The sequence below is a fragment of the Erinaceus europaeus genome, chromosome 19 (assembly GCF_950295315.1).
Source record: "Erinaceus europaeus chromosome 19, mEriEur2.1, whole genome shotgun sequence".
Classification (NCBI taxonomy): Eukaryota; Metazoa; Chordata; class Mammalia; order Eulipotyphla; family Erinaceidae; genus Erinaceus; species Erinaceus europaeus.
This window is the reverse complement of record NC_080180.1, coordinates 20,247,158-20,268,645: the sequence shown is the minus strand read 5'-3', so window position 1 is coordinate 20,268,645 and position 21,488 is coordinate 20,247,158. Positions and strand designations below refer to the sequence as shown.

At 51.4% G+C, this 21,488-nt stretch overlaps 1 protein-coding gene across 3 annotated transcripts in view; it reads right to left on the bottom strand.

The window, feature by feature from the left end:
* The window catches only part of NAV1 (neuron navigator 1), a 282,750-nt gene that overhangs the window by 100,096 nt on the left and 161,166 nt on the right, over positions 1-21,488 (bottom strand). For all 3 annotated transcript variants that reach the window (XM_060178529.1, XM_060178531.1, XM_060178530.1), the window contains exon 6: positions 17,963-18,328. In XM_060178529.1, coding sequence (XP_060034512.1) covers positions 17,963-18,328 — 366 coding nt within the window. The remainder of the gene's footprint in view (positions 1-17,962; positions 18,329-21,488) is intronic.

Genomic DNA, 21,488 nt, shown 5'->3' with positions numbered 1-21,488 from the left:
CTCATAGTGCATTTTCCAGACTCAGGAAGGGAGGGGAGCCCTGGGGGTGGGAGCAAGGCACAGGGAATCTCCAATGGGGGTGGACATCCTTTCTCAGCCCCCTGCAGTGCCCATTCCCCCTCTTACTCACACCTGTGGCTTGCATACCCTCCCATCCACTCCCCCTCCCCCCACTTCACCCCTGCAGGGACTGGGGCAGAGTGTCACAATGACAGTAAGTCTCAGTAACAACTGGGGAAGGGGGGGTAATTGAAACTTTCTGATATCCTACCCCTACACCTGCCCACAACAAGGTCCTGGACTAGAGGATATCCAGACCCTGTATGTGTTCTCTCTCACCTGGAGGAGAAGAAGGTGGTTGCTCCTGTGACTCCCCCCCCCCCATCTTTCTACCCCTTTCTGCTCCATGGTGGGATTTTACAGGGGAGGGGCACAAGGTCTTGAGAGGCTGCCCTACTGAAATAAGCAGCCTGTAGACCAGCACCAAGCTGGGGCACTTGGGATAACTGGGCAGCAGAAGTGCTATCTGGGGGCTTATTTATTAATTTATTTTTAAATAAGAGATACAGAGAGACCAGAGAACTGCTCAATTCTGGCTTATGATGGTGCTGAGGATTGAACCTGGGACTTTAGATCCTCAGCCATGGAAGCAGCCATGGAACCATTATGCTGTCTCCCTATCTGAGGGCTTTTCCAAAGTTGGGAAAACAGTATCCCTCCACTTCAGCACACCCTACCCCTGCCCCTCAAGGGGTGTGGCAGAGTGGGGGTGGTGGTGGCCTAGCTGTGGGACTACAGTAGGACATCAGGTGCTCTGGGGATCTGAGTTCCTCTTCTTGGGCCTCAGGCTGCATGGACCCCAGGGCCAAGGGAGTGGGGGAAGTTGAGGCATGTGTGTGTGTTGTGTCTGTGTGTGTGTGTGTGTGCGCGTGCGTACACACATGTGTATGTGCATGTGTTATGGGGAGGGGTTACACCCGCTGACAGGGGCAAGGAGGCAGGGACTTTTCCAGAAAGAAAGCCCAGCCACAGAGGGAGAGAGGAGAAAGGCCCCTGTGTCTGTGACAGGCCTCCTCTGTGTTCCACTGGACTGTGCTCTCTGCTAAGAGCCCTTGGGAGCCACAACCTCAGTGTCTCTTGTGCCAAAGTCATGCGAACGGTTCTTTACAGAGGGAAACTGAGGCATGTGAAAGGCCAGGAAATGTCCAAAGCAGAGGGCAGAGCCTGATCTAACTCAAGAGGTCCCTGAGGCAGATTCCTGAGGGGAGGGTTAGCTCTCCTCCACCCCCATCCCCACTCCACCTTCACCCTCAAAGGATCTCAGGAGCCACTCAGACTCAGGTCCAAGGTCACGTAGATCAACATTTCCTTTCCAAGAGTCTGTGGAAAGTTCTGGTTATCTCTCTGGCAAAAATTTCCAAGGCTAAAGTGGCTGGTTAGAGCAAGGTTAGAGAGGGAGGGAGGGAGGGAGAGAGAGAGAGAGAGGGAGAGAGAGAGAGAGGGAGAGAGAGAGCACACCAGAGACAGCTCACTGTGTGTGCTCAAGTCCCCTCAGGCTACAGCACTGGGAAAAGCTCTGGTGCTGTGATGTCTGTCCTCTCCTGCTCTATCTGAATGAAAGAGTTGACTGGGGCTTACTCCATGGGCAAAGAAAAAAAAAAAAAAAGCATAGGAAAATGATCTATATATATATGAGAGACAACAGAAAAACTCTCCAGGAAGTTCCTTGTCCCATTTTTACCTGTCTGGGGGATTCTGGATTTTAGTATCACCTGTCTGAGGCCAGACCACTCATCTGCTTCTCCTGGGGAACCTTGAGAAGTTTGGGTTTCAGAGCAGGCACTAATGTGTCTATCATGGAACTAGCCCATCAATTATAGGGTCATTTAATCCCTCAGAATGGTGGCAGGTCAGAGGAGCTCCCTAGGTGAGTCCGACCCCACATAGCCGGCCAGACTAAACAGTCAGCACCTGGCAAAGGCAAACTGAGCACATCTGCCATGTAGAGAGCGTTGAGACAGACAGACAGACAGACAGACAGACAACCTAAGACCACCTGGAGGGGCAGTGACCAGGAAGGAAGGAGCTGCCAGGGACCTGCCACAGCTCTGATCCCTAGCATCCAGAGGCCACAGTAACCCCATGGAATTCTGGGGCATCAGCTGCTGTGAGTGTCCTAGAAAGATCCATAATTTTCATTCCTGTAGCTTGTGTAACACCTTGACAACTGATTTTATTTCCAAAGGAGTAAGTAGTGCGTGTGTGGACTTGCTTGGGACAGCAAAACCCAGGAGGGCTAGAGAATGATCTTGTGTAATTTGGTCACAGGCAACAAAGCCACAATGACACTCCCCTACCCCCGACCCCCAACCACCGAGGCCATTCCCTATCAGACCTGCAGTGGGTTTCCTGACCTCACAGGGAAACCTGAGTTTTCAAGAGCTTATGCGAGGCCCTGACAATCATTGCTCTGCTGCTGTGGATTTGCAGGTCCTACAAGGCTGCCACCACCTTTCGTCGCCTGCCAGCAGTCCCTACTGTGTGTGGTCATAGCACCTACAAGGGCAAAGGCTCCAAACTGGGGGCACATATGCAACTGTGCACCCCACCTGCTGATCCACCTCTACAGTTGTCCCCCAGATCTTGAAATATCACTGGTTTAGGCCCAGGAGACAGCATAATGGTTATGTAGAGAGACTCTCATGCCTGAGGCTCCATAGTCCCAGGTCAAATCCCCCATTCCACCATAAGCCAGAGCTGAGCCATGCTCTGGATAAAAAAACCAAACAAATAAAATAAATATAAAAAAATAAGTAAATAAAATTTAAAAAAGAAAAAGAACTCTCATGCTTGAAGCTCTGAGATCCCAGGTTCAGTCCCAAGCACCACCATGAGCCAGAGCTGAGCAGTGCTCTAGTAAAAGAAAGAGAAAACATGAAATTAAGTAAGTAAGTAAATAAATAAAGGTTATGTGGTTCAATTCTTCATTTTCTGAGTGGAGGAAATAAGGTCTCGTATGAGGCCGGTGACTTGTGGGAGGCCCCTGCACAGAACCCAGGCTCCCTGACTCCCAGGCTTGTGCTCTCTCTGCCAGTCAACACTGTGACTTCTGAGCAACTCCCTCCAGGGCCAGCAGGCACTCAGGTAGAAGTTTTATTTATTTATTTTCTATTATTATTATTTTTTTTGTCTCCAGGGTTATTGCTGGGGCTCAGTACCTGCACCATGAATCCACTGCTCCTGGAGGCCTTTCCCCCCCCCCCTTTTGTTGCCCTTGTTGTTGTAGCCTTGTGGCTATTATTGTTGTTGATGTCATTTGTTGTTGAATAGGACAGAGAGAAATGGAGAGAGGAGGGGAAGATAGAGAGGGGGAGAGAAAGATAGACACCTGCAGACCTGCTTCACCGCCAGTAAAGCGACTCCCCTGCAGGTGGGGAACCAGGGGCTCGAACTGGGATCCTTACACCGGTCCTTGTGCTTTGTGCCACATGTGCTTAACCCGCTGCGCTACCACCCGACCCCCAGGTGGAAGGTTTTGAGGGCCAGAGAAAGAGTGGGACCCAGAACAGTGAAGTCTGAAGCACTAAAGGAGACACACAGCGAACATCCCAAAGCCCAGCCTGGATTCCAGCTGAGAAACCTCTGGGGCTGGGAAGAAGCCAGCTGGAGGAAGGGGCCACTCCCAGCTGTGCCCTGACCTGCAAATATTTATACAACATCTGGGGAAGTAGCAGAGAGGACCTGGCACAGAGCTTACACACTGAGCTACCGACTTAGCCTCCTGGCTTAATCACACCCCCCACCCCGTCCACCTTGGTTGGTGTCTGAGTGGTTCTGAGAACAGGGGCAAAAAGGCTGCAGTCATTTCAGAACCCTAAGAGTGGGTACTGTCCCCAGCTCTCTAGGACTGAGCTAGGTTGCTCATCTCACACAACTGAAGTAGTCCCTGCAAACCTGTTACAGCCTTTGAGCCTCCAACTCCACCTGCACCAACCTGGTCCCTACCACCAGATCCTCCCCTCTAGACGGGGACAGGAGTGCCCAGGTCCTCCTGCTTTCCCTGTCACCTTGTCACCTTGTCTTCTTACAGAAGCCAGACTCCATCCACAAAGCTGCCAGATCTCATCACACCACAAGGCCCAAATCCCCAGGTCCCCAGCTACTCCCAAACCCACTTTCCACCTCTCTTCCTGCATTACACTGACCTTCTTACCACCCCTCAAGATGTGTCTGCCCTTGTCTCAGGGCCTGTGCACATGTGGTTCCATCCAGAACTCACCAGAGAAGCTGAGTCCAGGCACCCTCTCTCTCCAGAGTTCCCATCCCAGTTCTGTGCCCTTCCCCGGGCTCCCTCTACCTGATACTGATTTGCCCTTTATTATTATTTTTTTTCTGCTGCTACACTCCAGTTGTCTGGCTAGCAGGTGCTCTGCAAATACTTTCTGACTATATAAATAAAGACCAGAAGGTTGGTGTTATTGTCCTTTCAAGACAAATAGACAAAAAGCTTCAATGGGCTAAGTAACTTGTACAAGGTCAAACAGGCAGTGAGAGGCAAACTGAGACTCAATTCTGGGTTGGCCAGATTCCAGAATGTTCACTGATTTTGCCCACCTACCTCCCAAGAACAGGAACCTAGCCACAGGTGGAGAGGGGTGAGCTTGTACACCCACTGCCTCCCAGACGCAGGCACCTCACACTAGCAGCTCCATGCACTCGCTGAACCCCCAAACAGGGCTCATCTGGGGGAAAGTCTCCATTCTAGCATGAGCTCAGGGCAGCTGGCTCTCCACCAGGTCCCTCCGCAGAAGCGTGTCAGGACCTGGAAAGGGACAGTGGCAGCAAGGAGATCAGCTCTGTCTCTTTTCCTCTGACAACACTCAGCAGGGTGTCAGCAGCCTGGGACCCCTGCTGCTAGACCTCCCCCCCCCCCCAACACCAGTGTCCACATGGCCACCATGTACGTGTGGTTGCTGTTCAATAGTCCCTTGTCACCAGACTCACAGGGACCAAGATGGAAGCCAGACACTGAAGCAGGAAAGGCTGGGAGACTCAGCAAGGTGACCCAGGCTGAGCGCAGGGTGGTTCCCCCTTTCTAGCAGAGTCCCTCCACTCTGAGCCTCTGCATCAGCCTGTTTGCTGCCACTTCCCCGCCCCCAGGCCCTTCATGCAACAAAGGACCTGAGTCCTAGTCCGGGGTGGTCACCCAGCACACACAGCCTCTCTGTGTGCCAGCACCTCTTGCTCATGTCTGGCTGGGTCCACTCCCCTCCTTGGCTGCGCACCATGGACTTACTGCCTCTGCTTATGGGGGCTCCCCTCTCCTGTCTTCTTTCTCCAAGACACGATGAGGAACACCAAGCTATGTGCTCAGGTCTCTCTGGGCTCGACTCTCTCAAATCCAGGTGCCTCTGCCTTTGCCTGTATCATCATCCCTTGACATACACATAAGAACAATTCGCTTCTTCAGCCTCCTTAGCACCCCCTCCCCCCAGCCCCTGCGCACGGCTCAGGGGAAGTGGCCCTGCCTGGCCTGCTGGCTTTTCCTTAGCTGCAGTGAATGATCCTTTGCTGTCTGGCCAGAGACAGCGATAGCCCGGAGGCCAGTGCCGGCCCTCATACATCCTGGGACAGCTCAGCCTTTGAGGCAGAGTCAACAAGGACTTGATTCAGAGCTTGAGTCTCTTCGCCTGCCCTTGGCCCTGAGCTCCTGGCTCTGGCTGCTTTGGGGCTCTCAGAGGCAGGGCCCTCTCCTGGAAGATGGTCAGAGTGCTTTGGGACTGGCCAGAAGAGGGTCCCCAACAGTGATTCAGTCTGTAGGCTGCTGGGCGTGGAGAACAAACTGAGAGGAGATGGGGTTTTGTTTTTGGGGACCTCCGACTCCAGGGAGCCCAGCCAACACCTCTGGCTCAGTGGTACGTGGAGGAAAAGGGCTCCCTGTGCACAGGGCCCCGGGGTTGTCCCTGAGAGCAGGCTATGACCATCAGAGGCTGGCTCTGCTCTGGTGCCACCACATTCAAGTCCCGTGATCCCGGCCAGCACCTAAGCAGAGCTCCACATTCCCTCCCCGCCCGCCAACTGGGGTGAAGAAGGCCTATTTCAAGGTTTAAGTAAGGTCATGCCAGTACGCAACCTGTAGGCCATATGTACAATGAGATCATTAGGGAAGCATAAAAGCACAAGTTACTACAGTAGAAAGTCCATATCATAGCACAATTGGAGTCAGAGAGCAATCATGTCAGAGGGAGGAATTAGGGAAGGCTTCCTGGAAGAAGGGGATTTGCAAAGGCAAGTGGGCCACAGGGTATCATGACAGAGGTGTAAAGGTCCTGTGTGCTGCTGGTTTTAGTCTGTATAGCTCTGGATTTCTAGAAGCCAAGCAAGAGAACTGAGGGAGGTACGATTTCCTGAGCACCAAGTACACACCAAGGGCAGCAATACAATTCAGTGCGCTCGTCTCATTTCCATATTACCAGTCCTTCTAGAAATCGAATGGACACACAGCTTCCTAGAGTCTCAGAGCTGGAGTCGGAACCTGGGTATTTCCAAACCCACGTTCTTTCTGTAATATCAGGTTGCACGAAGCGTCTAGGCACCACACCCACCCAACTGGTTTATCACAGAGCATGAGGTCTGCAGAAAGAAGGGGGAGGTGGACAGTTAGGTGAGAAAAACAGACAGGTGGGCAGGACAAGTGGAAGGGAGAGCCAAATCTATCTTAACAGACTCCCCCACCCCTTCTCCATCCTGATTGTCAACCCAGTAATATGTCATCAAACTCAGCGAAACCCCCAGTCACTAGATAGTAGGTTACTAGGACACACCTTGCCTGCATTGGTTGTTATGGCAACCAGCGCACATCCAGCTGCCCTCTGGAATACCTGCTTCATTCACTCCAGCCTTCTTCCAACCCAAGTGCTGGGTCTGAATAGACACTGCCATCCAGGTTAACCCCACACAGGCCACGAAGGACAGCCGTTGTCCTGTGTTAATAATTACAGGGTGCTTCTTCACGAGTCACGGGTTCTCTGAAGCCATCTTCTCCCTCCCCACAGACCCAGGAAACTGGCTCATACCCTCCTTCTGGATAATCCACGCTACCTGCGTCTCACTTCTGTCTCCTCTACAGTCATTCTCCCTACTGACATCAACAGAGCAACACTACAGGCGCCTATGAGTCTCAACTTCTGTTGGCCTCTGGGAAGCAGGCCTGAAAAACCAGGCTGCGATGCTCCCAGGAGCAGCCCTCCCCCAATAGTGAGGGAGAGTGGAAAGTCATTAGGCAGGGGCTGGGAGATACTTCATCTGGTGGAGCAAGCACCTTGCTGTGCCTGAGGTCCTGGGATCCAGCCCCGGAACCATGTAGGAGCTCTACGGATGGTGGAACACTGCTGTGATGTTTCTTCTCTCAAAATAATAATAATAATAATAATAATAATAATAATAATAATAATAATAATAGTAATAATAGTAATAATAAAGAATAGAACCCTGGGCTGGAAGGGCTGCTCAACAATGTCCCTCAGGCATCAGGCCAACAGGTTCATTCTCCAGCACCACATTAAAAATGGTGAGTGACAGAAGCTGAACAAGGTGGGGCAGCTGTGAGGTGTTCTCTGTGTAACCTCCCAGAAGGCCCTGAGCCCCGGCTGCCCAGTGTGGTGTGCTCACAGGTATATCCTATGCCACTTCCCTGGTCCTTGCCTGACTCTCTTCCCCATAACTCCCCAGTGCTTTCTGGAATCACCTCCCAAACACACCTCCTGCACAAAAACCCTCACCTCAAGGGCTCCATCTGGGCACACTGATGCCAAGTACGAAAGCATAAGAAGCGAGCAACAGAGAGTTCTGTCAGCCAGGTGACATGGGAGAGAAGCCATGCACACTCACCTGTGAGATTCCGCATGCAGTCAGCTTAACCACACGGCAGAGCTACATGCTAAGCCTGTGGCCTTGACCCCCAAGTCACAGGAGCCACCAGTGGTCTCTACCCCAGAGATGGCACAAGCAGGCAAGACTGACTGAGGAATGGCCTAGCCTGCTGGGCAAAACACTCAAGTCTGTCTTCTCCTTCTACAAGTCAGAAACATTATTTTATTTCTTAACACACACACACACACACACACACACACACACACACACACCTCTACCTGATTTATTAACTTCAGAGAGAGAAGGAGGGAGAAGGACTGGGCAGTGGTACATCTGGTTGAGTGCACACATTACAGCACACAAGGACCAGGGTTCAAGCCCCTAGTCCCCACCTGTAGGAAGCAAGCTTCATGAGCAGTGAAGCAGTGCTACAGATGTCTTTCCCCACCACTCCAGTCTCTATCCAAAATAAAGAAATAAGATATTAAAAATAAAAGAGGGGGCAGGATAGAAAGAGAGAACATACCAGAGCACCAGTCTGGCATAGGCAGTACTAGGGATTGAACTCAGAACCTGCATATCTACAAGCCCATCACTCTGCACACTGTGTCACTTCCTCAGCTGCTGCCTCCCTTCCTTTGTGCCTTCCTCTCCCATGAATAATTTCATTGCTCTGGGCCAACTTTTTCAGAGAAAAACGGACACCCACCACCACCACCACCACCACCACCACATCTTCTCCAGGGGTGTGGGCCTCTGCTATGGTGTGCCAGGGCTCAAACCTTGGCTGCATGTTTGGCAAGACAGGTGTTCTATTCAGTGAGCTATCTATCTGTCCCAGAAACACCCCCCGAAACACCCCCACCTTCTTTAACTAGAGCACTGTTCAGCTCTGGTTTATGGTGGTGGTGGGGGATTGAACCTTGGACTTTGAAGCCTCAGGCATGAAGAGTCTCTTTACATAGCCATTATGCTATCTGCACCCTCCTGAAACATTCTTTTCAAACATGAAAGTGTGATCCTTGCACCCTCACTGGAAAAGTGTGTGTGACAGCGCACACCCATCAATTTGCTAATGTCTGTCGTCACATAGCTAATTAATGCTAATGAGAATTTGTTAAACATGTTCTAGGTAAAGTAAACCTGTGTGGCAAAGTAAACGTGTGTGGCGGGGGGTGGGGTGGGGGTGGGGTGGGGTGGTGGTGGTGGTGGTGGCACCAAAGCCTTGAACATGTGTGATTTCCACACTCCTGGCTTGGTTTTTTTCATTCTTTCTGTTTCAGATAGAGCAAAAGACAAAGGGGAGAAGAGGGAAAGGACAAGGACAGCACAGCCCTAGAACTTCCCCTGGTGCCATGGGACTCCCATAGGGTGACAGGGTTTGAACTAAGCCTGTAAGAATGATAAGACATGTGACCTACAGGGTGAACTATTGTCTGGCACCTAAATGTATGAACTGTGTGAATCCTGATATCAATCTTACCAACAAGCCACCATTACTCTTGGCATTTTCCAGCTATGAAACTGAAGCAGAGGGAGACAAGCCAGGATTCATACCCAGGCCTTCACCCCCTACCCCTGACCATTCTCAACTATACTGCCAAATCTGGGTCCAACTTCAATAAGTCTGTTCACCATAGGATGTCTATCTAACTACAGCCTTCAAGACTCAAAAATCATCAAGACAGTGTTAAAAAGCAAAATAAGACTCTTCTCTGCAATGGAAGTTCTCTGCAATGCAAAAGCCTCAGTTCCATGAGCTTAGCGGATACGTTTAGAAAGTCTCATTTTGTTGGTATGCTTCTAATTCTGCTTCTAAAACCCCTTCTGTCTCATTGGTTTAATCCCCCCTGCTTAACACTGTATTCTATTTACATAACCACTGTTAAGTAAGCACGACCCTGCCTGCAGGGCATTGGTTTAATCCCACTGGTTCACGATGTCCTTTGGCTCTGCCCCTTCTTGTAGTCACCCTGACTTTCCACCATTGTCTTTTCGTGCCACCCTCTCTACGTCACATCCTGTTTCCACCCTACTTGGCGAGTATATATATGTAAGGACAGGATTGTGAATATAAATAGTTTAGAGATAGCTTGGCTTACATTGCGCTGAGTTCCACATGAATAAAGAGATACTGCTGCCCAGCTTAGCCATGAGTCCCTGGTCGTCTGTCTCCCGCCCGCTAAGCTAGCCAGCCTGGCATCATTTCATTTTACCCTCTAAGACCTCCGAATGAAGACAGAGGCCTTTGCATACACAATGGGCTAGGATACTGAAGTCTCGGGACAGGACACTTAAGTCTCGAGAACAGATCTCCAGCCAATAGTTACTCACATTCTGCAAACTCATAAGTTTCTGTCCTCTGCCACCCAGAAATGGTCATGTTTTCACAAAGGAGCAAAATGAGACTCCAAGGTTGTAGAACCTGCACAGGACCACACAGCCAGGGTGGAAGCCCAGGTCCTCAGATTAGTGCAGGACTTCTTTCCTCTGACAGAGAAGTGTCAGCCAAGGTCAAGGTTGCTTGATAGTCACTCTTCCCAAAGAGACAACAACTATCTACTTACATATTGCTTTTGTTTCTTTCTTTTAAGTATTTTGTTTCTTTTATTTTAATGAAAGGGAGACCAGAACATTGCTCAGCACTAGCTTAGGGTAGTGCTGGGAACTGAACCTGGGACCTCAGAGTCTCAGGTACGAAGGTCTTCTGCATAACCATTATGCTGTCTCCCCAGCCCCAGAATGTTTATTTCCTGTGGTCCCAAAGGCACCCAAACCCAAAGGAGTTTGCGTCTGAAGGCCTCCCACTGAGGGCAGAGTCTGAGTTTCCTTCTTGAGCTTGAATGCTGGGTCTTCCCCAAGGATGGTCTCCTCCCTCTGCCCTAATCCCCGTACTTTGTGGACAAAAGCCAGGCCTGACTCATCTACCCACTACATGGGATGCCCAGCAAAAAGGCAGCAAAAGACTCTCCTTGCTACTCATCCAAAGCCCAAAGGATCTGTGTGAACCCTGCCAGGCCTGTGCCTACTTCTAGGGAACTCTTGCTACTGGTGGTGGTTGGGTTGGGCACCATGGGGTCTGTCAGTCAGCCGCCAATCACACTGGAGCATGAATGAGGCTTCTTCCTGGGCAGGTGTGTGGCTGCAGAGGCCAAGAACCACTTAGCAAGTCCTAGAGGTTTGGGCACATGGCCTCTGGGAGCAGAGAGCCAGCCTGGGAGAAGGCAGGGGCCCACAGTTTATTTTATTTGACATTTCTCAATGTCAAGGCACTTCAGAGCCAAGGAGGAAACAAATCCCAGCTGTTCCCCAGCCCCCAAACACAGTTCAAGAGGACAGTCTAGGGAAGGGAGGTAAGGAGAAAATGAGAACACGGAGTATCCAGCCACCCACACAGAGCAGGGGAGTCCCGGGGAGGCATAGGGAATAGCGGATACGCAACATGAGATCCTACTTTATCTTTTCCACACATTCACAAGAGTTCTTTCCAGACGGGGTCCATTGGCTATAAGACTCTGCAGCCTTTGGCATGGGTCACTGGACAGCAGTCCTGCCAGGGTCACTGACGCCACAAGTCTATATAATGCAAGCAGCGTCCTCTAGAGGTGTGCAGCATGCCAGGCCTGTAATGGGTCAGTCTGGGATTCCTGCCCATGGCTGCTGCCAGGCTCAGGCACAGTCTGCACAGATCACCACTTATGAACAGAAATGAAGGCCCTAAGTGGTGGGTCCAAGCTGAAGCACGAAGCAGTAGACTGGCCCTGGCCCTCTTCCCCTCCCAGTGCACCTGCACTCCCCCCCTCCCCCGCCGCCCACTTCTCAACACAGTGCCCATTCTCTGGTTCCTGGGTGTCAGGGATAGAAGGACAGATGGTTGTGGAAATTATCTTCTTACTTTGATTAAATTCCAAGCCTTCCTATTATTAGAAAAACAAATTCCTCTCCTCTTTTCACGAGGTGAAAATGTCCCAAGCTGTCACCCAGGACAGTCAGCAGCCATCATTGTTGTCCACACTGCTCTGCTCTGTCACCCTGGGGGGACCAGTGTCAGGTGGTTGTCAGTCAAGGTGCCAGATTTTAAGAGGCTTGTTGACAGCTTGAGAGCTTCCAGAGGAGGGCAGCCGGAGGACTGGAGCTGGAAAGCAGAGCCTTTTAGGAAAGTACTGAAGAAGTTGGTACTACTTTTTTTTCTTTTTGGTCTAGAGGAGAGAACAACTGAACAACCATTAAAACTATGTCAAGAAGTCTGGGAGGTGGTGCAGTAGATAATACATCAGACTCTCAAGCATGAAGTCCAGAGTTCAATTCTCTGCATCGCGTGTGCCTAAGTGGTGCTCTGGTTCTCTCTCCAGCTCTCATTGCTAACATATAAACATTGAAAACCAACAAACAGGTTGAATAAAAATGTGCAATTCTTTGGGTGAGTGAAATAACTCACTTGGGTACTGCACTGCTTTACTTGACTCAGGTTTGAGCCTGGCCCCCACTGCACTGAAGGAAGCTTCAGTGCTGTCTTTTTTACTCTCTCTCTCTCTGCCTCTATCAGGAGGAAAGAAAGGAAAAAAGAAAGAAAGAGAGAGAGAGTGAAAGAAAGGGAGGGAGGGAGGGAAGGAGAGAGTAGTGGGTGGCATTCTTTTCTTTATCCTAAGTGCCACCATTTGGGCAAACAGGCAGCTGTCGGCATGGGGCAGAATCCAGGTAGAAGTGCAGAAACCTTCCTGCCACCTGGTGTACTTGCAAAGAACAAGGCCTTGTGCCTGTATCCAGAAGGCCAAGGAGAGGGTCTGGTGCCTGTACAGACTTGAGACTGTGCTCTGGCCTGGGAAAAACCCCTCGTGGGTGATCCCCTAGCAAAGAATAGATACTTGGAAGCCTCAGAGCCACTGTTATCTCCACAGCTCAGGAGAATGGCTTGTGATCAGTCACATCCCCAGTGAGGACAGTGGGAGTTCAGTGGGCAGCTAAACTCTGTTAATAGTGTGGGTAGTACCTGAGAGGTGGAAAAGTGATGGTAACAGACAGTGCCCACTGGGGTGGGTGGGGGTTTACCATGAGGAGAAGGGAATAGCCCCTTCTTTATTATGGACAGAGCAGGCATCTGTCTCTGGAACTTTTAAAATGGTGTGTGTGTGTGTGGGGGGGGAGAACCAGAGCATCAATCTGGCACATGTGATATGAACCCAGGCTTGACAGTCCAATGTTTTATGTGCTGTGTGACATCCTGGGCTGTAGAACAAGACATTTTCTAAACTACTAGACCTAGACAGAATCCACAGTGGGAACGACAGGAAAGAATCTGAGCAGAGAGGCATAGGTCTGACATTCTTTTTAAGATGTGCTGGAATTCAGGCATCCCCCTTTCTAATAAAGAAGCACCATGCTCAACCAAGACCACAGAGATGCAAAACTGTGGGGCAACTGTTTACATTCAAATTACTGGGGCTCAGAAATGGGCTCCCCTCCACTCCAACTTCCTAAGCACACTGAAGGACGGGTGTGTTCACAGTTCTGGCAGGGGGGTTCACAGCAGAAAGCCCTGCATACTGAAGCCTTGAGGATTCTTGCTAATTGCAGGCTGACCATAAAGAACACAGGTGAAATGGCACTGGAAAGAACCATAGCTGGCAGCCTGGTGGGTCCTTGCTGTGGTCATGGCCAGCTTGACACTTATTCAGACCTCCCCTTAGAAACTAACTCCAGGGTCCTCTGGGCTTACAGTGGGTGGGGTTTGGGCAATCTCATCTGAGCCAACCTCAGCGCTCTTCTTACAGAATCAGGTACACACACTGTATAGCAAAGAGGTTTAGAAAGCTGGTACATGAAAGGCATCTCTCCTGGTTCCCCCTGCCCAGCACCTCGTACTCCCACACTCCCATATCTGTGTCACCAGGACTGGTGGGCTGTGACATCTGTCCTCACTCCTGATTCTGTTAGTGCTCTGGTCAGATCACACATTCCCTGAGGGCAAGTCTGGCTTTCTCACAAGGCAGGACTCCTTCACCTCCTTCAATAGGATACTTAATAGCGGTAGCGTGGTGGTGGTCATTAACACTGATAATGAAAATAGTAGCTAAGGCTGTGGAGACAACATAATGGTGACACAAAGACTCTGATGCCCAAGGCATCAGATGTTCCAGGCTCAATGCCCAGCATTGAAATGTAAGCCAGAGCTAACAGTGCTCTGAAAGATCAAAAGAAAACAAACCATCCAAAATCCAAACAACCAAACAAACCATCCAAAATCCAAACAACCAAACAAAAATAGTAGCCGACATTGATGGAGAATCTATAAGGAATCAGGTGTTTTCCAAGTACTTTACAGCTATTAATTCATCTCATCCTCATAATCATTCAAAGACAGCTTCTATCGTCACCGGTATTTAGCAAGTAGATAAACTGAAGGCTGTGGGGCCTTGCCTAAGCTGAGGTCGAGCGTGGAGCGTGGCATGGGCCATGGCGGGGGTGGGGGGAACCCCTGGATGCCTGGGAGGTAAAGGCCTTCTGTCAGTCTCTCTAGGGTTTTTTTCACCTCTATGGGTTGAGCAAGATACTGTCCTTCGGGTTGCCCCATTGTTCTCCACTGATAATGTCTATAACTCAGACGCCTGGAATAGGTTCACATATCTCGCACAAAGAAGGGTCAGAGGGGCTCATAGAACTTCCTGTGCAATTTCTGGCCATTGTCGCTGCTCTCCGACAGTGTGCTGGCCCCCCTCAAAAGGTGCCGAAAAGTCCTCCTCAGATACCCCTCCCGGGCCTTCAGCTGAATCCGAGGAAACTGACTCCGACTGTGAGTCTGACTCAGCCGCTCTAGAAGCAGCGATTCTAGATTTAAAAGAACAGATCTCCCTCTTAGCCCAATCTCAGGCAAATCCCCCAGAACCTGTTTCTAAAACCCCTCCCTTTTCACTTCCCCTCCCTCCATACTCCAAGGCAGCCACCGTTCTGCCCACCTCACCTCCTGCTCAGCTGCTCTAAACCCTCCGCCCCACTACTTCTGCTTCTGCCACTCCCTTGTCAGATACCGAATATCTCTGTCAGCTTCGCTATCAGGCCTTTCCCCCCAAACCTGTCCACACCTTTCCTGTTAATATTGCCCCTAACCGCCAGAGGCCCCAACTGTGGTACCCTTACCCTTCTGGAGATCTAAGGGAACTCTGCCAAGCCATAAAATAGGATGATATTCATGCCCCATGGACCTGGTCCATCCTCCAGAGCCTACTCCAAAACCTTAATACCTTAATGCCCCCCAAGATTGGAGAGACGTGGCTCGTTCCACTTTCCCGGGCCCCCTCTTCCCACAGTGGGATGAGTGTCTCCAACAGTTCCTTTTTTTGGGATGAGTGTCTCCCAACAGTCCTGAAGAAATAATCAGACCTGGCCTAACTGGGATTTTGAGGCACTCTTTGGAAAGGGGCAGTGGGAGACCAGCCTCCAGCATGCTGGGGCTGAATTCCCCCCTGGTTAGGTCCGTCTTTGTGCATTACAAGCCTGGGAGTGGTTCACACCTCCCACAGGCGAGGGTACCGCCCCTCTTTTGTCCCTCCGCCAAGAACCAGATGAGTCCCTAGCTAAATTTATCATTAGAGTTCAATTGGGCCTTGAGAGGAAAATTTCCAATCCCAACACTCGCCACCTCTTCTTGCACTCCGTTGTCTAGGAAGGAATGCTCCCCGATTTCCGTCAGGCCTGCCTCGGTCTTAAGGACGAACACCCTGACCAATGGATTGTGGCCACCCAAGAGATAGGCTCTAAGACCCATCAGGCCATGTCTATGGCACAGGCCTTTGCTGGTGCCTTAGAAAGAAAGGGGGAGTCTGTTTTCACTGTGGGAACCCAGGCCACTGGCAGCGAGAGTGCCCTGGTGCCAAACAAGGGACCAGGAGCCCTTCCTCCATCTGTCCCCAATGCAAGAGAGGCTTCCACTGGAAGAGGGATTGCAGTGCCAAATTCCATAAAGATGATACTCCCCTTCCGCCTTCAAACTAAATTCGGGGCAGCCCTCAGCCTCACACCAAAGAGGGGGCCCCACCAAGTCTCCCTGCATTATGTGGACCAGACCAATTGAGGAGGGCTGGCACCCCAAGATTACAGTCAAGATTGGGGGTATTGCCTTCAAATGTCTTATTGACATAGGCGCTGACAAGACCATTCTAAGACAGTCTGAGATACCTACCGATTGGGTTCCAGGCCCCCTATGAGTCTCCTTCGTGCAGGGGCCTACATCCCCTCTGTGCTAGCTGGTGGTTTCGCTTCCTCATTCTCTAAACTAGCTTGACCACTTACCCAAGGGTTACTGGGAAGACCCTCATCATTTCTCTACCCCATGCTGTCTTGACCATGTAAGGTATCCCTTAACATTCCTGACCTTATAAGGCTAGGCCATAGCTGCCCTGTTCTTCCCCCTACCCCAGCCTATAAAAACTCTTGCTTGCCACGCAATAAATGCACTATTCATAGGCAAATAGTGTCCTGGGGTAATCCTTGGCTTCATCTCTTGCTGTAACCCACAGGGACAGACCCCCAGCTCGTATTCACCCCTGATGCCCTTGGTCCAACCCCTTCAGCCCCCTCCTCTGGTGCACAACAGAGTGGATCAGCTGACTCAGTCGGATTGAGAAGCAGGGTCTTCGTCAGGACCCCGATAAAGGCTAGCAGTGTTCACTAACTTGCCCAAGGGGTGACAGAAGTCCAGTTACCTGCCCCACCTTGCCCAAGGAAGGAGTCTTGTGCCTTCCAACATTTGGAGGACTTTTCTGCCACAGTCTTTGGGCAAGTGGCAGGGAGCTGGGGTGGGTGTGGCTCTCACCTCCCTTGTCTGGGAGCCCCCTTCAGGATGGGGCCCCCTCCTTCCAACAAAGGGGCTGTCCCATGGAGACTGAGCCTCCTGCTATGTGATCTAGCTGGAGTCTCTAGAGGGGAAGGCCCTGACACTTATCAGAGAAATGGCATTTGGGGCAGTGACCCAGGCATCTTGTCTCTCCTTCCTGCCCCATAGCCTCTGAGCACAGAAGGATCTGGATGATTTCTCTTCAGTCCTAGTTCCAGGCCAGCAGATCTGAGTGTGAGGTCGGGCGGGCCCCAGGGATTGAACAGGCAGTAAACAACCCTGCTCATGCGTCAGCTGTTTTGCTCTAGAGCAGTCTCGTAAGCTGGACAAGCCCTAGCCAGATCCCTCCAAGTTTATCCCCTGGGGTGGGGAATGGCGGATAGCCTGAGCTCGGCTCTCAATGCTTCTCGTTCTCTTAAAGCTTGAGAGTTTTATGGGGCTGTCTCTGGGAGGGGAAAGGGGAGAGCTGCTGCTGCTAGCTGTGTGGTCCCTTGGAAGGCCTCAGCCAACTAAGAAGGGAAAAGTGTAAGTTAACAGTCAGCTGAGAGAAGGTTCTAGAACTAATGAAGCTTCTGGTCACAGGCATAGTTGGCCTGGACCAACTTAAACCCTGCCTTTTTCTCACTTCCCACACTGTCTGTCACCTATGCCCAAGTTTCTTCACAGGCCCAACCTGCCAACTGAGGCAAGAAAAGATAAAATGGCCGGAAACAGAGGGTTGAGTAGATGTAGTTAAGAACTAGGAAGCTGCAGTATGGGCAGAAGTTATACAAAGGTAGAAACCTGAAGAGGAGAAACTGAAGGCTCCACGGGGAGGCTGAGGACTCTGAAGAAGGAAGTAGAACTAAGTAGCTTTCTTTTTCACCAGCAGGTCTGTGCTACACCCTCAATTTCTCTTCTTAGCGGGCCTTGAGGTAGAGGTATAGCATCTCCATCCTCTTTCATAAATGATAGAGCGGATTAAGGTCAGGATCACATAGAATCTGAAGTTTCCAGTAGAGATGATTTTCCTGGGCACTCAACCATGTGAGGAGGGTGGACAGACCAGGAATGACAACAGTGGGAACCAATGAAGAAGCGGTGGCACAGTCATTGGCCAATCAGCTCCTTAGGTGTTGGCCCCGCCCACTACAAAGCAGGGAACATGGCGCATTCCATTCCTGGAGCTGTCCCGTGCTCAAAGGCTAAGGTCCCCCATCCACTCACTGGCCTTCCCACCTCTGCCACCACCCCCAGCTGTCCCTGTGGCCTAGTCCTTACCCGGTGGTGATGTCGTCGTCCTCCGTCATGGTCTTGCCCATGAGGTCACTGTCACTCATGTATCCCGACTTGAGGTCCACCTCGTCTGAGTCCAGGGACTCCACTAGCTCCAGGCGGGAGATGTGGCTGAGCTTGCTGGGGCTGCGCATGGGCATGGTGTGCGAGTAGTGGGCCCGCTCCCCGTGCATGTACCATGCGGGAGGCCCCTCCGAGCGGCAGCCGCCCCCCACTGACGGCGCGTCGCCCGCCTGCAGGCGCGGACTGGACTGGCCATAGCGCCAGGAAAGCGGGGACGAGCGGTTGGAGAGGCTGGACACGCTGCGCGGGTTGGCATCGTCGCTGTCATAGCAGGTCATCTCCAGGGCGCTGGGCAGAGAGCAGAGGGGCACTGATTTACTCGGAGCACCGCAGAGTACAGGAGGTGCTCACCCTCCACTCACCTGTCCTCCCCCTAGCGTAGCTCCACCCATACAGGAGCCAATAGTACGTCTGTCACCCCTTTGCATGTTATCTCAGGTTGTTAAAAGGAGACCAACTAGAAAAAAGATTTGTTTTTATGAGAGAAAAGGAGAGAGGAACTAGAGCACTGCTCTGCTCTGGCATATGACAGCACTGGGGAGTGAACCTGGGACCACCAGGATTGAACCAGGGGCTTCAGGTACCTAAGTCCTGTGTTCTAACACTGAAATATCTCCCTGGCCCCAGAGGAAAATGATTTTGGGTGTCAGTGAAGCAACTTCATATACCAACAACATGGATCTGGCTGGGCTTTTTTTTTTTTTTTTTTTTTGCTATTATCAGAAAGCAAACTACAAGAAAGTAATTAACCAAGTTAAGTCTCCTTTCTTTTTCTCATCTGTAAAATGGGGACGGTAGAGTGACAGCTAGATCACAGAACTGTAAAGACCACATGATGTAGGGACCATAGTGGGGCATGTAGAAGGTAAATGGAAAGGGACTGGTGGGAGTAACATCCATCCGTCACACAGCGAAAACAAACACAAAATCAAATTAGTGAGGAGTCAAGCCATGGCTCCTTTGCAGAGTAGAAGTACAGGGACATCCTTGTATGACTCAATACAGGGCCTCATGCAGTCAGGACTTAGTAAGAACAAGCTGGTCATGACAAGGAGATGAGAAGGAGGAAGAGGCTGTGCAGGACAGCAGGTCTTGTAAGCCGTCTGCATCTGGGGAATGAAATTAGGGTCGAGTCTGGGTGGGGCAGCCCTAGTCTTCTGCCTCACTGGCTTCTGGTTCCCCCAAACATCTCCAGTCCTGCTGAAGTTGATGGAATTGACAGGGAAGGACTGTAGCTCGGAGGTCTGTTCTAACTTCCAGCCCTTCAAACTGCCTCTCTGGAAGGAGGCCTTGGGGGCTGGGCAAGGGGAGGGCAGACTTTCATTTCCTCCCTAGCCCAGCCCTCACTAGCCAGACTGCCACCCCCCAACCCCCCCACCGCCACCAGGGAAACAGGGCACTGGAAATAGAGGAAGCAGGGCAGGAGTCAAGGTTGCTGAAAGGGAACTAACTGCATCTAGAGTTAACCCCGAGGTCCCAGGGGGAGCAACTCTGCCAGAGACACCCCCTGCCTGGACTCGTACCCAGGACAGATCCCAGGCTTGTCCCAAGGGTCAGAGCAGGCACAGGGGCTGAACTCCTGAGTCAGAAGCAGAGCCCACCTGTGTCTGCCCACCAGGCCCTTGCCTGGCCTTCAGCTCAGAGGACAGGTGGAGGCCATGTCTGCTCCTAGAGCAGGGATGCTGGATGGGAAAACCTCTCCAAAGCAAAGGAGTCATTAAAAAGTGACTTTCAGGGGCCAGACAGTGGAGCTCCTGGTTAAGCACTCACATTAGTGGGCAAGGACCCAGGTTCAAGCCCATCGTCCCCACCTGCAAGGGGCAAGCTTCACAAGTGGTGAAGCAGGGCTGCAGGTTTCTCTCTTTCTCTCTATCTCCCCCTCCCTTCTCAATTTCTGTCTCTATCTAAGAATAAATTTTAATTTTTTTTTTTTAAAGAAGTGACTTCTGGGGCAGGGATAAGATAAACCAAAGGCTGTGGGAGAGGAAGTGGCCCTGGGCCCACTATAAACAGAAACACCAGCTCCAGGGCTCTTGGTTCCTTTTCCAAAACAGGGAGACAGAAGCCAGAGAGGACACACACACACACACACACACACACACACACACAGACACACACACACACAGACACACACACACACAGACACACACACACAGACACACACACAGTAGTCATGCTGTCCTCCACCTGGGGGAGGGGCTGGCTGCTCAGAGCTGGTGGCACCTGGCCTGCCCCTCTCCTCTGGGTGAGTCACCCTCAGGGTGTACCCCACTTAGTGCTTTCTGCCTGCTTCGGCACAGGGTGATGGGTGACTGGGTACTGACAACTGTGGCAACAGCTTCCCAGATGGGGGAAGGGAACATTCCAAGATGCATAAGGCCCTGGGTTCGAGTTCTAGCACTACAAGAGAGCCCCATGAGCAGTGGAGTGGTGTAGTGCTGCATTTCCTCAATCTCTCTCAAAAACAGAGAAGAAAAGGAGTCAGGGAGATATCATAGTGGTTCCAGGTTCAACTTCCAGCAGCACCATAAGCCAGAGCTCAACAGTATACTCTGGCATATTGCAGAGGACTCTGGGAAAGGGACAAGATGAACGAACATTGGAGTCCTGGTGTGTCTTCTAGATATCAATCAAGGGGAGGTGAAAGGCTGTGCCTATGTGTTAAAAAACTATACTTTAAACCATTATAAACCCCCCCCAATAAAACAGAAACAAAAGGAGGAAGAAGGCAAGGAGGAGGAAGAGAAGAAAAGTACAAAAGAAACTGGACCAAGGAGGCTTCTCAGTGAGATCACACATGTGTTGGATTCAGTCCCCAGTGCCATATGAAAACAGACACATAAATATTTCTGCCCGGGAACAGAGGGCTGAATCCAGTGTGGAGGCTGGGAGGGAGCTGTCAGAGTGGGGAGGGGCCAGAGGCAGAAGGACTGGAGCTGGAAGCTACAGCACAGCCCTGCCTTGGGCTGGCCTGACAGCAAGAGCGTGAGTTCCCTGTCAATGGAGGTATGCAAGCCCAGCCTGCAGACTCCTGAAATCAGTCCTCTTGCCATTGCTCCCATGTCCTAACTTTGCTCCTGATCTCCAGCCCCAGGAGGTAGGGAGGAACCTGCTCACAGTCCAAAGGGAGAGGCTGCCCTGTGGCTCCACACCCCCCACCCCCCACGACTGATTTCCCAATCCTGGCCGCCTGCTTGGCTCTGGGCTCTCGTCCCCCCATGGTGTGAGCTCACCCGGGCAGCGGGAAACCATGAGTCAGAGCAGGGGCTGTGGCCAGAGGAGCTATGGGAGGGGGGCACCCCGCCAGGGTTCTGCAGGGGGGAAACTGTGTGGACCCCATTGAGCCTGTCTTGTGAACAAGGGACCCTCACTGTAAACTGGGCTACAGAAACTTCAGAACTGAAGGAGGGGAGCACTTAGCAACCCCATCTGACAAACAGGGAGACTG